At 39.6% G+C, this 15,689-nt stretch overlaps 1 protein-coding gene across 6 annotated transcripts in view; it reads left to right on the top strand.

Annotated features, from left to right (window-relative positions):
• The window catches only part of LOC149088344 (uncharacterized), a 636,013-nt gene that overhangs the window by 43,981 nt on the left and 576,343 nt on the right, over positions 1–15,689 (top strand). For 2 of the 6 annotated variants that reach the window (XM_089247269.1, XM_089247280.1), the window contains exon 2: positions 15,434–15,495. In XM_089247269.1, the coding sequence (XP_089103395.1) occupies positions 15,434–15,495 (62 nt within the window). Of the gene's footprint in view, positions 1–12,447; positions 12,741–13,914; positions 14,472–15,432; positions 15,496–15,689 lie in introns of those variants that run through there. The other 4 variants (XM_089247272.1, XM_089247273.1, XM_089247277.1 and 1 more) reach the window with 4 other exon arrangements.

Genomic DNA, 15,689 nt, shown 5'->3' with positions numbered 1-15,689 from the left:
ATATTAGGTATGGGTCCCAGACCAGATTTTTCACGGTCTAGTAAACAAAAAAAGTTAAGAACTCTTCTGGGTTCCTGGCAGGGTCGTTTTAAGAGCATCATGGGCCCCGAGGGCCAATATTTTTATGATTCCCTACATGGAAAATCCCCAAAAAATACAACTACCTCTCGATTTTCTAAGGCCCCTCTTCTCTTGAGGCCCCCGGGCTCATGTGCTAAGACAGAACTGGTTCCCGGGATTTTCAACATTTTTTTTTTTTCACGCTATAAATTCATCATAAAGGGGGCCCGTGGAAGTGTTGTCAGGGACCCCGCAAAAGCTCGCAGCCCGGGGTCCTGCTTCAGGATGGGGGGGGGGGGCCATGGGTCTAGATACTGTGTTTCCCAACCGTCGGGCCGGAGCAACAACTTCTATAGCAGAAGGCCTCCGCGCGAAGCTCGTGACGTCACTGAAGTCTCCCATTTCCCTTATAATGTTGGATATACTACTTCCTTTATATATTATAACCGATTGGCCGTGGTAAAGGTTGAAAACCACTGATCTAGAGCCTAGGACAATTTCCCAAGTTTTTGTTTTACGGTCCCTTCAATTATTGGGTGGCAAAGGCATTATGGTTGAAAGTTCTTGCTTTCCATAGTTGGGTGAGATGCCCCCCACCCCTTCTGCCTTGTCAGGAAGAAAACACAACATGAAGTGGGGACTGAAGGGAAAAAGAAAAACTTCTTTCCTTCAAGCAAAGAAAAATAGGGAGAAATTCGCTATGAACACAATTTTGGAAAAACCGCCCAAAAACCGCCACCCGCCAACGCTAAAAATTTCCCGCCGAACCGTTTTCAAACCAGCCCAATTTGGCGGGAAAACCGCCAATCTGGCAACTCTACTCTACTCCCACGCAGTGGGAGGGTTGTGGCGCATGGCGCAGCTTGGCGGTCTTAACAGTTCCAAAATAAATGAAAGTGATAATTCCAAAATTAATGAAAGAGATAATTTCAGTTCCAAAATAAATGAAAGAAATAATTTCAGTTCCAAAATAAATGAAAGAAATAATTTCAGTTCCAAAATAAATGAAAGGGATAATTCCAAAATTATTGTAAGTGATAATTCCAAAATTATTGTAAGTGATAATTCCAAAATTAATGAAAGTGATAATTCCAGCATTAACGAAAGATAATTCGGAATTAGTGAAAGATTATTCCAGAATAAAAGAAAGAAAAATTCTAGTTTTAATGAAAAACGTAATTTCAGTTCCAAAATAAATAAAAGCGATAATTTCAGCATTAATAATGAAAGAAATAATTCCAGAATTAAGGAAAAGGGATAAATCCAAAATTAATGTAAGAAAAATTCTAGAATTAATGAAAGAAATTCCAGCATTAATGAAAAAAAATTCCAGCATTAATGAAAAAGTGATAATTCCAAAATTAATGAAAGAGATAACGTCAGAATTAATGAGATATAATTTCAGAATCAATGAAAGAAATAATTTCAGCATTAATGAAAGAAATAATTTCAGCATTAGTAAAAGAAATAATTTCAGCATTAGTAAAAGAAATAATTTCAGCATTAGTAAAAGAAATAATTTCAGCATTAGTAAAAGAAATAATTAATTAAGAAATAATTCCAGAATTAATTTCAAAACACCCGATGTGGAGTGATGCAATTGGATAATATAAGACAATACGGAGACATTAATTCTCATTTTCGTGCGTGAGAAGATACAATAACATTAATTTCAGCTTTTTATTTATATGGATATCCACCTCAAAAGTGGGTCTGGCTCATTATTGTATACTCAATTTTCTGGGATTCGTATCTCTAACGGTCGTATTCACCTACAGAGTTTAAACTGCAATCGCAGGTGAAAAGATTGAAGATCGAAACGGATTGGTTAAATTGAGGATTTTAACCAATCCGTGTCGATCGCTAATCCTTTAACCTGCGATTGTAGTTTAAACTGTCGGTGAATACGGCCATAAGCGAACTAAATATTTCAAAATCGATAATTCAATACAATTTCTAAAATTATTGATGTGGCGGAAAACTCGACTAAATTTCCCGCATTTTTATGCTAAAATCGGCAATTTTAACATTGATCTCTATGGGGATCGTGTTTGTTTGCACCGAGTCACGTGATCTTCCGACGAAAGAAATGTTGGGGGGGGGGGGGGACACCATTCTCAGCATTGCCAAGTAAGACGACTTCATATATGTGTATTAAGGAGTTCTACTGCCTAGAACTCGTCTTACTACTGCCAAGGCGGAGACCGCTGACGTCATGCTCCCTCCAGTAATATAAGCTCGATGGTCCCACTCATCGAGAAGAAATATAAGTAGAGAGCGAAAGCCCATTCACGCGCACTTCCGAACAGGTGCTCGGAGTATACCACGTGACTTATATAAGCAAAGCTGCCATGTTTGGCGGTTATCTTACACGCTTCGTAATTTGGCAAGTTCGTAATCGCACACTTTGTCCGCGGAGCTTTTTGCCGTGGTATGTAGAGTATCTTCAGAAAATGGATGAAAACTATGAAAGACGATTAATTCTAAGAATTAATGAAAAAATAATTTCGGAATTAATTAAAAAATAATTTCGGAATTAATTAAAAAATATTTTGGATTTAATGAAAATTATAGAACCGAATGTCTAAAAGAAATAATTTTAAGTTTACTGGTTTTTAAAATAATTTTTCAGAAGTTAAAATCCTATACTAATTTACAATAATGTTTTTGTCCCTTAAATATTTTTCCCTTTTTTTGTTACACGAGATATCCCCCAATCGCAATGTTAAATTATTTTAAGTGGATACTGTTAATTAGTTTGTATTAGTTAAAAAGTTGAATGGAAAGTTAAATTAAAACTTTTACAAAGATTAAGTTTCATTAAGTAAACTTTGAATACTTATGAAACATAAAACCTCAAGTGATATAATACAGCAAACTCAGTGAAGAATACAGTAAACTTTCCCCCGACTTCTTCTCGGTCGTAGGTCCTCGGCTGTACCTCCACTACGATTTCAGGACGAAATAACTGGATTCTAGACTCCCAAAAGAAGAAAACAACACTTTATTTAATTTATTATCCAACACCTCCAACGAAACCGTCCTGTCTCTTCGGTACAAACTTTTACACTCCTTCCTTTTTTCGAATTTCTCCCCTCGTTCTCGTTCTCTCTCGCGACTTCTGTTTCTCCTCGGCCTTTTTCCACCCTTTTTTTCCTCCTGAACCTTACACGTCCCATCATCGAAAAGCACATCCATCATTTTAAAATGATGATGATGCTTCAAGAGCGTAACTCGGTTTCTAATGGCTACCATGACAGGGCGTTGGCATTACCTTGCATATCACCCTTTCGGGTCCCCCAGGCCAACGCATGATGCTATCCGGTAGGCGAGCGTTGTACCGTGCAGCAGCAGCTACTTTGGCGGCGGCCATACCACCCTTGAATGGCAAATAACGGTTGTTCATCCAAAAGTTCATGGGGTGGTGGTCACCACCGGCACAAGAGAAGGATGACCTTTCCCTGCCCTGATTCCTGGGTACGCTGTTGTTGACGATTGAAGATTTAGCCGGTTCGCTTCTGGTTTTCTCGGTCTTCGACTGCCGGTTCGTAGCTCTGTTGATTCCTTTGGCAAATGGACACGAAAACAATCGCCAGTCCGATTGCTTGGACGTTTCCTGCCTAGCCGGGAACCGGTTCGGTGCCGATCTCCTCCTGTTGACAGCATGACCATCGTCGTATCGTTTCGAGTTCATCTCCTTGAGCTGCGAGGCCTTACCCTCGGATGCGGACGCGTCCCGATTGGTCTTGCACTTGACGAGGGCGAGCGTCTTCTTTACCATGTTCCCGTTGACGTAGGGACAGCGCCTCGTACAGACATCTGGTATCTTGGATCCTCATCGACGACTTCTCCGTGTTCTGATATAAACTGCGACACTGACTCGGGTGTCATTTCCTCGGACGGCATGTTGCAGACCGGGATCATTTCAGCTCATCTGGTCTCGCAAGCCGGGCACAATCCGGCGCACTTTAGTGCCTCCTCCGTTGACCTGGAATTTGTTCGAGTTCCTGAGACAGTACCGGACGACCCTCCAGTCCTTGGTCAGGGTCTTGACCTTCCTGAAAGATGAGACCGACCTCAGGCTGATGTAGCCCTCCTTGTTTCTCCGGATTTGTTACAGCAGGAAGTTGTTCTTCATGATGTTGAAGTCGGTGAAGTAGCTCTCGACTTGGGATATGATCCTCTCTTCAAGTTCTTCGTTAGGTATGCAAAAATCGTTGTTATTGCCGTTGCTGGCTTTTTGTTTGTTATCGGCAGATAAAGTACACACGCCGTCCTTACGGCTTGGCTCATTGATCGAACTTAGAACTAGTACATTTCCCAAGAGTGTGTCGTATGCCGTCGGACATATTAACATTTCATTTATCAAGCGACTCGACACTGCGCAAGTAATTGGCACGTACCCGTGTTTGCCGTCGCTGATCTTCACCATACATATTTTCAGAGGGGCTATCTCACTTTCGCCAAATGCGGACTTATTCTCCCCTCGCCTTCACTGTCGTCGATCTCAACCAAATCAGGTCTAACGAATGAGATCTGGGTCCCGGAATCGACTACGCCTCTTACTGTCTTCTGATCACATTTCAAACTCACGGTCTGCGGTGTGTCAATGTCCGCACCAACACCAGCTGCCGGCACCGTGATATGTGTTGTTAGGACTGTGGTTTCTTCAATCGTGTCCCCCCTCTTCTGTCTAGACAGAATTCACCTGGGTACGACTCAGTGGCTCCTGCTGGCCTCTTGCAGGACAAAACCTTGCTATATGGCCTTCTGCTCCACACGCATAACAAGTGACTGCAGCTCTCTCTCTCTGGAGTTCGAACCCATCGTCGCCTTAGGTGGGCAGGACTCACCCTGAAGCCTCTGGTTTCCTCTGGCTTTTCATCTCGGATTTTGATGAACAGGTCTTGGGGCTCTCGTTCTGTCACTAGGGGAGGGTGTCCTCTTCACATCATCGAACCTATCTAGTTTCTCCGATAGCTCACTTGGAGACACCATATCACTCCATTCGTCCAGATAGTGTTCTTTAAATTCTGCTGGGACGCGTTTTTTCATTTGATCGGCGATAATTAAATCTCTTAGTCGCTCAAACGTCGTGACCCCCAAAGCCGCCGTCCATCCATCAAAATAGGTACACAATTCGTGGTAGAAATTGCTTCGCTTGGCCACCTAGACATATCACTAATTAAGTATACACCAGAGCCAACGAGAATAACTTATAATCATCTTTATTTACACAGACGCCTAAACCAGAGCGTCCGACATCTCTCATGTCCAACAACCTTCTATCTCTTCGGCCCCATGGCCTTTTCACCCGATCCGATTATTATACATCACTTCATTTCACTTCCGACACATCCCATGCTTCGCTTGGCCTCCGAGACATATCACTAATTAAGTATACACCAGAGCCAACGAGAATAACTTATAATCATCTTTATTTACACAGACGCCTAAACCAGAGCGTCCGACATCTCTCATGTCCAACAGTCAACAACCTTCTGTCTCTTCGGCCCCATGGCCTTTTCACCCGATCCGATTATTATACATCACTTCATTTCACTTCCGACACAGAAATCTCTCCAGGTGCCCTCTTGATTCTTGTGGCGCGAAGAAAACATCTGTCGGAACTTCTCTGGGGTGAGTTTGAATCTCCGCAATAACAATTCTTTAACTTGATTATAGTCCTGTACTTGCTCTTCCGGCTCGCGGGCAATTAACTGGTTCATCTCGTAGGGAAGAAGTCCCAAGAGCTCAGCTAACCAATCTTCCCGTGCCAGGGCCGCGCGACGAGCTTGCCGCTCGAACAGCACCAGGTACAGACTTATGTCTTCTTCCATCCTGAACTTTTGCATCATGTTCTGGAAATCCCGGCTGGGGGTTCTGCCGCGCCCAGCTTGATTATTCTCCTCTCTTCTGGCTCCTGTCTCGATCCTCAGTCTTTCGAGTTCATGTTCCATCTCTTTCTCTCTACGCCTCCCCTCCATCTCCATCTCTCTACGCCTTTCCTCCATCTCTTCTCTCTCTTTCCTATTGCCTATGATCGTTTTCAGCATCTCTGCACGTCGCTTCGTTGTACAGTTCACTTTCCTGTATGGTACTCACTAGTTGCATTAAGTTGAACTCCGGTTGGACTTCTACCCCCAAGTTGGCGGCCATGGTCTCCAGATCCTCCTTGTTCCCTTTTGCCAAATACGCCATCTTTATTTATAGTCTCGATACCGCCGTACAACACTTGCTCCTTTTTCCCTGGGCAGGATTGCCCCTCTCAGCACCGGTTGTCGGGTTGACTTCACGAAAAAAAAAACAGCGTGTGTGCTCGACGCTGCTACTATCCTTCTATACGAACCGGGGTGGTTCCACCGTCGCTAGGACACTCTTCTTCGAATTCAGCTCACAATCTTGAGTCGTTGAAGCCACGACCTCATCCTGCCGACTGCGCCAGTAAACTTTCCCCGGTCGTAGGTCCTCGGCTGTACCTCCACTACGATTCAGGACGAAATAACTGGATTCTAGACTCCTAAAAGAAGAAAACAACACTTTATTTAATTTATTATCCAACACCTCCAACGAAACCGTCCTGTCTCTTCGGTACAAACTTTTACACTTCTTCCTTTTTTCGAATGTCTCCCCTCGTTCTCGTTTCTCTCTCTCGCGACTTCTGTTTCTCCTCGGCCTTTTTCCACCCTTTTTTTCCTCCTGAACCTTACCAATATTTTATTAGATATTGTGTGCGTGTGGCATCAACTTTTATTTCACAAATATAATCATCCGTTCAAAATTCAACTCAAAACTTTCAAAAGTCAAACAAACAACAAATTGTTTATTCAATAGTTTTGATGATATATGATGCAAATAACTGATGTATAAACACGATGTAAATAAGATGCAAATAAACATGATGTAAATAAGATGCAAATAAACATGATGTAAATAAGATGCAAATAAACATGATGTAAATAAGATGCAAATAAACATGATGTAAATAAGATGCAAATAAACATGATGTATAAACACTATGCTGGGAATACGATACATAAACACGATGGGAATAATTATATGAAACAATGCTGCCAATAAATGAATGCTTGAAATATGGTTTCATGTTCCATATTATGGCTCCATATTTTTCGATTGTAGCAAAATTACAGCTGCTGCCATCAATAGTCATAGAGACTACTTCCACACCAGTCTCTTGAACAGATTTCACATTTATTCATCAGGTTGGCCATCTGATACCACTTTTGCATTGCCGATGGGTGTGACAAGCAGTTTTTGAATGTCTTCCTCATGAAGTTATAAGCCTTGCTTGAATAAAGTTAAGGGCAAGGCTCCAAATTCTTGTGGATATTTCTCCATTTTTGAGCTTTCGTAAGTTCTAATGCTGGACCAGGCAATGAAAACTATAAGAAAGGTGGAAACGACTATCAGAAAAAACAAGTACCTAATAAGGGAGCAGTTTATTTTCAATAACAAGCGGATGTTTATTTTCAACATTTCAGGAATTGGGGACCATTCAAGTATTACGTAAGCAGAGTTTCAGCCGTTTTTGATTTCTCTCCCCCCCCCCCCCCCAGCAAAATTTCGTCAGCAGCTTAGAATATTTTATGTCTTCAAAAAGTGGTGGTTGATGACGTAAGCAGCCTTCAAACCCCCCCCCCCCGCCCCTTGTCATCAAAAGTCAACAAATCCGAAAACCCCTCCCCCTCCTCGATATGGACGTAATACTTGAATGACCACTTGGTTCTGAAAATTTTTACATGGCACTGAACTATGTGTATACAATATAATCAAATAGCAAAATGCCACAATTCAATTTTCCCAAAAAATTGATTTGTTCGCATTCTGAAGCCTCGCTCATCAAAATTTTGGAAGGTGACAAAATTTTGTCTATCTTTCGGTTTATGAGGAACCAGCGAAGGCAAATTGCAATAAGTCAAAAAGCCACAGTATCACATTTTTACAAAATATTGTTTATAAATTTGCTCTCATGAAATACATAAAATATAAATAGACAAAAAAATTAATTGCACATATACCTTCAATACTTGTATAAATTTCAGTAGTGATTTCAGCAATTTTTAATTGTCTCTCTTTTCATTTATATTCTCAGTCTTGCACGAATAATTACCATGTTTTACAAAGTCGGTAAAAATAATATTCAGGAAAAATATTTAACGTACGAACTTTTGAGATTTGGATTTCTTTCCATTTCATTAGGCTAATAATTTTTTTTTTGTTTCAAATCTAAAACTTTACTTCTTTGACATTTTCAAGAAAAGTCTACACACAATCAAGATGTGTTCTGGCATTTGTGCATTACTCACAACTGAGTTAAAAAACTATTGACATGATCATAGATGCAACAAGAGATTTGCAAGCACTGTTGATCAAGTTGGTTGGGTTGTCACTGGTTAGTTTATTTACAAAACTAGAGAAAGAAAGTACGAAATAAAAAAAAAATGTCTTAAATATATGCCGTACCTAAATTCTTCACTCTGATAATGAATTTAATTCATTTCAAACCAAAAACTTTGGCTTAAAAAAAGAAAAGTTCAACTCAAGCAGATATATGAGTCATCAGAGTTCAACTGATAGAAAATTGACTGTAGGTCTATATAGAATAACCTCATGAAAAATGCAACCATACCTCTAACATCAGAAATAGAAGACCTTTTCATGATTTCCAGCATTTATTGAAGAGAACTGACTGTTATCTCAACTGACTTTCTTCTTTTTTTTTCTGCCCAATATTGTAATTTAGCTATTATTAGCTTATCCTGTGGTTAGCTATTTTCAAAGCTTCAGTAGCTTATGGGCAGGGAACTTGATACCATCAGAACCAAAATCTCCAAGATAATATTTCTTTCTGTTTTGGCAACTGCAAAATATGTTAACAGTAAAATTAGTGACTAGCATCAGTTTCACGTCAATCAACATGAAAACATAAAACAAAGTTTTGTGTTAAGAGAAACATGCATATCGAATGCTTAATGAATTTATCGAATTTTAATGAATGCACTTTTGCATAGCAAACTTTAATGACTGATATATATTTGGAAACATTAAAATAAAGAACGATTTTACTTACCTGTTAAACGATAAGGCCCGTTTACACGAGGCAAGTGCTTTAGTTAGTAACTTAATTTTTAGTAGCCAAGTACGATACAATGTATGCAGACGATAAGGGCCGTTTACACGGCTTTAGTTGGCAAGTGCGCAAGTGATTTAGTTGGTAAGTGAATACGAACGGTTCTATTTTTTCCGGTTAAGTAGACGTATGCGCATGCGCCAGTGGGCGTGACCTGCCGCGCTGGAGGGGTCATTTTGCTCTCTCACGGAGGGGTTTATTTTGATCTCAAGCGTGAACCTGTTCATACTCCGTCGTCTCCTGAAGTTTCGCTAGAATTCCGCGGAAATATTGGATGGTGAGGTGGCCAGAGGACACAAGCTTCAAGTTTGTTGAAAAATATCTTCACCATGAATGTTTGTTGAACTATTGAAATGAAAATTACCTTAACAAACAAGATAAAAATTATTCGATGTTGGAAAAAGCTATGGAATATTCTGTCAGGAGTTGAAAAAAATTGTAGATTCAAAAATATATATCAGGTGGGGAGGATTTATATATTAAAAACTGGAGGGGGGTGGTTTCGAATATTTCTCTCGTCCAGAACGAATTTGCTGCCATCGGTTGTGAAAATACATGATCCAATATTTAACATAAAGATGTCATCTCTATAGATTAAATTAAAAATTAATAATGATTTCAAAAATTTGGAAATAATTTTTGTTTAATGAATTTTTATTATTTAATTTTTAACCCTTAGAATTTCCTACGAATGCCAAGAATCTTCTCCCGTATTTTCGGCTTACATAATTCATAATTTATCTCTTCAACTTCGATTAAAATATCATATAATCGATATTTGCAACTTAGAGGAGAAATAGAGAAATCTTATATTTCTTCTCGATGACTTACATAAGTTTATAATATGTTGTGTATTCTTTTTTCCCCTGTGGCGTCATCTCTCGCCCCCCTTACGTGCACCTCCTGATGCGTGGGTGGCAGAGGCGAAAAAGGGGACAAGCGAACTGTTTCCCTTGTGTGACCTACTTCTTGCTCAGCGTGTTGCTCTCGCGCAAGTGAGAAAAAAGTTTCTCCTTTTTTATTGAATAAATTTATTTAAGTGAATAAATTTATATTCTTTAAAAAAAATATCATATAATGTGGCTCTGATCACAGTATTCGTAAGTTCTACCTGATCATCTTCATCCATCGTTACGAAAGCTATGAGCTTTAAAAAAAGCACCTCTCTGAATGCCAGATAAATAAAAAATTATTACTATTATACTCCCGCGCGTTGCGTCTGTCTCTCTCCGCGGATTTGAGTAGACTGAAGCGCGCATGCGCTAACTGCGCTCACCTCCGTAAAAATTATCCAATGAGCGCCTACTTACAACTTATCGTGTGGACAGTTTCAAGAAAAATCGGTAAGTTAAAATTAAGTTGCCAACTAAAGCACTTGCCTCGTGTAAACGGGCCTATATTCCCCCTTCCACACTCTTCTCATCACAAGCGTAAGCACAGCGCATTAGCACCATTATTAACAAAAATAACACGCGAGAGCAGACGACGCTTTCCAGAGTCTATGGTAGACGCATAGAAAATGGCCGCGGGAGGGGGACGATCGTTTATAAGTAACGTGACTTTTACTGTCTGCACCCATGGACGAAAGAATAACAGGAGGTGACGCGATCAGCGCTTCCGTTAAGAAAGCATGGGGAATCTGGGTTGCCAGATGAAGCCAGTGATCGCTCTATTAAAGGGACCAAGTAAGCCCAAACAAACCGTGGCTTCCCATGCTTTCCTATGAGAAACATCCCCGTTTTTAAAAATCATTTAAAAATTTATTATTCACTTTAGGAACTCGATTTTTTCCCCTCAAATTCTGTGGATATATTTATACAATTGCACGAGAGCTTTTACAATTTTAGTTGTTATTTGTTTTCGAATATCAACTTCAACAACATGGAACCTTTTGCAAAAATAACCAAAATTTACCCATATCTTGTGCCCCAAAATTCCTTCTCGGCATTTTAATTTTAAAAAAATTATGCCAAAGCATGTAATACCTCAGTGCTGAGAGAGACACAATGTTTAAAGACACTTAAACAAGAGGTGTTTGAAAAAATCTGATGCCTTTCAGCTGTTTATATTAAAATATTGTAGAAATATTTCCAGTCCAGGTAGAACAACAAAAATTCGAACACAGACAATTTTTAGAATTCAAATTGAATTCGAAAATTGTGTTTTGTGTCAAGGTTTCGTAGACATACCACTTTAAAAGTAAAGTAATAGGTACAAAATGAAGAGGGGGAAAAAACAGCCCAAGTAATTATTTTCCTAAATACTATAGACCAGGAAGATGACTTATCGCGGCTCGTAAAAAAGTTTTTTATTTTTAATATTTTTTTTCTCAATACTACATCCACATAGCGGAAGGTTCGGATGGGCCGCATATATTTCAATCATACGTATTCAAGAATATGAGAGTGGAACGGAAGAAGAGGGTGGCGAAATTTGTACAGCCTACAGGCAGCAAAACCATAAATACACAGTGGCGAAGGACGCTCGAGCACTTCCAGTACTTTGAGGCACGGGGACGGCAAAATGCTGTTTGCCCCGGGTGGCAAAAATCCTAGCTACGGGCCTGTCAGAAGGTGCTCGAGCACCTCAGAATTGATTCAGAAATCAAAATTCCTCATGTAAAGCTTAGGACGAGCGCCCACGGGCCTCAAACACTTTCGAAATGTTTCGGATCTATGATAATGATGAACGAAACAAAAAGGCAAAATAAACAGTTAAAAAAAAAATTATGAAAATTGCATTTTATTGGAGCTTCATATTATTTTAATTAATCATATCCATAGACATTAATGTGATACATCGAATTTTTAAAATAAATTGAAGGCACTGAACTTAAAACGTATGACGAGTCGGGAGTGAAAAGTGATCTTCCCCTTTTTCAAAAATAAATTAAAAATATAAAAACCCCTTATATAAGGATAAGATTTTATTTTTCCCCTTTATTGGACCATGTAGATTACCTGAAGACGCATTAAATAGTCATGGTGCTTAAATTGATTTAGTTATTAATATTTTAAAAGAATTCGATCCGGCTAAACACATGTTAAGTATAGGGAAAAGAGCGGTTTGTTTGGGCTTACTTGTCAGCCTATAGGGTTGCCACAACGGCTTTAATTTTCGTGCCTGATGTCACCTCCTGTTATTCTTTTCTCCATGGTCTGCACCCGAAAAATAGGGTTTCCCTCACTCTATTTCTCCTCTAAGGTCCCACTATGTGTTCAGCCAAAGACGACTTTGTTTACGTAGCGTTTATCAGCAATCTTCTTTCTATCAGGGGCATGATCTTGGTTGCCGAAATTCCTGTATAATCGTTATTGTATTCCACTAACAGCCGTGCGGTAAACACGAGTTCTTTCGTCAGCAGCTTTGTATGTTGAAGTTTTTTTATTGTTTCTTCCGATTAAATGTGTCTTCAGAAAGAAAATATATATAAAACTTTAAGTTATATAAAGCTTTTAAGAGTTCATATATCCAAGATTATCAATCACTGATAGCATCCACGAAAGGAAACACCTATGTTTTATAAACAGTATGTAGACGTGATTTCTCTATTCTGCATGGAAGGACTGACATGAAATTATATTGTGCTCAAGGGCAATGCAGAACCTGTCTTGAATGGGGGGGGGGGAAGGAATGGAACTTTTTCTTAATTAAATTTTGTGTAAATTTTTTTACCGAGTCTGACTGCCGGGGGTACCCCCTTCGGGAGAATCCCCGGATTTATGGATTCCAAAAATTGACACGTCTGCTCATAAATGATTGAGGAATTGAAGGGTTAAAAATGTGAGCTCAACTTTGATTCTATAAAATGACAGATTCACTCTATTGTGCCAAAATTTCTTAAAACAGATGGCTTTATTGAATCAAGCTTTAATTTTATTCCCAAACTAGCTGATACCCGGCGACGTTGCCCGTCCCGTAAAAAATTTATATATCTATAGCTTATTAATTATTTCTTAATCAAAAAAATTTCTGCATCAAGTAAGAAAAAATTACTTTTATTTTTAAATATTTTAATTAAAAACTTGAGGCAATCGCTTGTGGATACACAATATTTTTGTTTTCCCATCTGGTGTGTAGATGTACAAATTTTTGGGATAACCATCACGCAAACAGGCGACAAAAAGCTGTCCGTGTAAAAAATAGGGCTCAAGTAGGTTGATACCTGCCACTGCTAACGACTGACCTTGAACTTTGTTGATTGTCATGGCAAAAGTTAAACGAATCGGGAACTGTAATCGTTTTAAAGTGAATGGGATAGGGACCATTCAAGTATTACGTAAGCAGATTTTCAGCCATTTTTGACCCCCTCACTCCCCTTGTCAGCAAAAGTCAGCAAAACATTGGCCCCACTCCTTTTTTCAGCAAAATTTCGTCAGCAGCTTAGAATATTTCATATCTTCGAAAAGAGGTGATTGATGACGTAAGCAACCTTCAAACCCCCCTTCCCCCTGTCATCAACAGTCAGCAAATTCAAACTCTCCCCCCCCCCCTCGATACTGACGTAATACTTGAATGACCCTATACGTGGAATGAAGACGTCTTCTCCTTTGGCACATCCAGTTAGAATAGGTGCTTCAATGATGTAATTGTGCAATTTCTTCACGCAGAGTCTGGTGCCATTGCAGAGTCTCAGTGTCTCCAAATTTCTTGTTAGCATTATAGGTGCCCTGACTTTGAGGGTCAAGTTGTGTGGTGGCACACCCGGAATATCCAAAGAGTTCAGAAATTCTGCAGGATACAGAACTGTGTGTGCTGTGTCTGTGACAGTGTCAACTGATTTGTAAGATGTGGAGTCTCCTGAAATAATTTTTAGGATTTTTTCATTGATCTTGTTCACACTGCCATTTTATGGAGCCAGAATCGCTTTCTCACACAGGCACTCATGGTTTCGGTGATTTTGTACAATGTTTGGGAAGACTGTCTGCAAGTTCTTCAACTGAGTTTATAGCCTATATATAAAAACTGACGAAATCTATTTGGGAACGTAATCAGTCCAGTGCTTCGGTCTACGGGAATTCTTCCATTACCCAGTTTGATCAACTGATGTGAAAATGATAGCTGTGCTGAGTCATTTCTCAAATGAACTCGCATGTTAGTGGATAATGATGATTTTTTAACTTCGTGCCAGAGTGTTGATGATTTGAGGCCAGCATTGAGTTCATCAGCTGAATGAATGAACGCCAGGGGCTGTGCCACCGGACTTATCCCGTTGCCGAGATCTCTTCCAGCCCAGCTTTGTGACAGAGTTTGGTAAAAAGTGAGTATACCTAACAGTCTGAGTGTGTAGCTAGTGTTGTGTTTGATATTTCAGTGCTGCCACCTATACTTCAAATTGGGAGTGAAGTGTAATGATTGAATATTGTAACGTTGTCGGCCTGTTGCTCTCTGTGGCGAGACTTTTTAACGGGGTGATCGGCTCGCATTCGCACCTTAAAGCTGGAAACAACAGAAAACCAACTTCAGCCGACCACCACTGTGGCACCGGTGGGGCTCAAACCCAGTTCCTCGCAATGCGAGTCCGTCACTACGTCCACTCGACCACCACAGCGGCTGAGTTTATCAGCTGGCGTTAAACATTTTTATTCCCAATTTTGTCCGTAGTTGTTGTTCTCTGTTTTTAGTGATGTCATGCGTCCAGCTTGTGCAGCGAATATTATTCAAACACCTTTTAAGCATTTTTTAAATTGAAATTATACCTCTACGATGGGCGGTTGATGAGATAAAGGCTAGCCTATATACAGGATACCCTGTATATAGGCTAGCAGAAATACCCGGCGCTCTTACCTGGTTTTCTTCAATTACTGGGAGGATTGGATAAAGGAATAAACTGTTATAATAACAGAATTAAAGGTGTGACAAACCATTGTAAAGGCATATATACACGTTTGAAATGCATTGTTGGAAACCATGGTAACCAAAGTAAACGTTCCAAAAGTAATTGTTGAGGCCCCAAAACCATTGTTGCCCGACAGTTTTTCGCCCATTTTAGGAATTTGCCCAGCTCTGACGAACTTTTAAAGTAGCCTACGGTTCAATCCCGGTCCTGTTTGGTATATATGCAAAATCTGGCGACAATCTGCCAAAAACTGTAGATTTGTATAAGGAACAGACATACATTCATACAGACAGACATACTTTCACATTTATATATAAGATGAAGTATGAATTTTTTTTTACTTTTTTATGAATGACTTTGTTTCCCACTTTTTTATTTTTAAGCATTGAAGACAAAGAACTTGGAAGTTGAATATTGGTGTGAGAAAATGGCTGCTGAGCATGAGGCAAGTTATGCACTGAAACACATCTTCCCCCCCCCCCCAAAAAAAAAAAAAATTGAAAATTTTAAATAATAAATTAAAAATTTCTGTTTATTTAAATACTTATTGAAAGTTAGTAACTTGAAATTTCTCAGGAAGAGATTCCTAGAGATTAGTATACATCGGTCAGCCGATCTGCTTGCAAAATGTGCACAGCA

The sequence above is a fragment of the Pholcus phalangioides genome, unplaced genomic scaffold (genome assembly GCF_987345545.1).
Source record: "Pholcus phalangioides strain wild (caught in Gottingen) unplaced genomic scaffold, Ppha-v1.0 ptg000003l_1, whole genome shotgun sequence".
NCBI classification, from domain to species: Eukaryota; Metazoa; Arthropoda; class Arachnida; order Araneae; family Pholcidae; genus Pholcus; species Pholcus phalangioides.
This window is presented reverse-complemented; position numbering and strand designations above follow the sequence as displayed.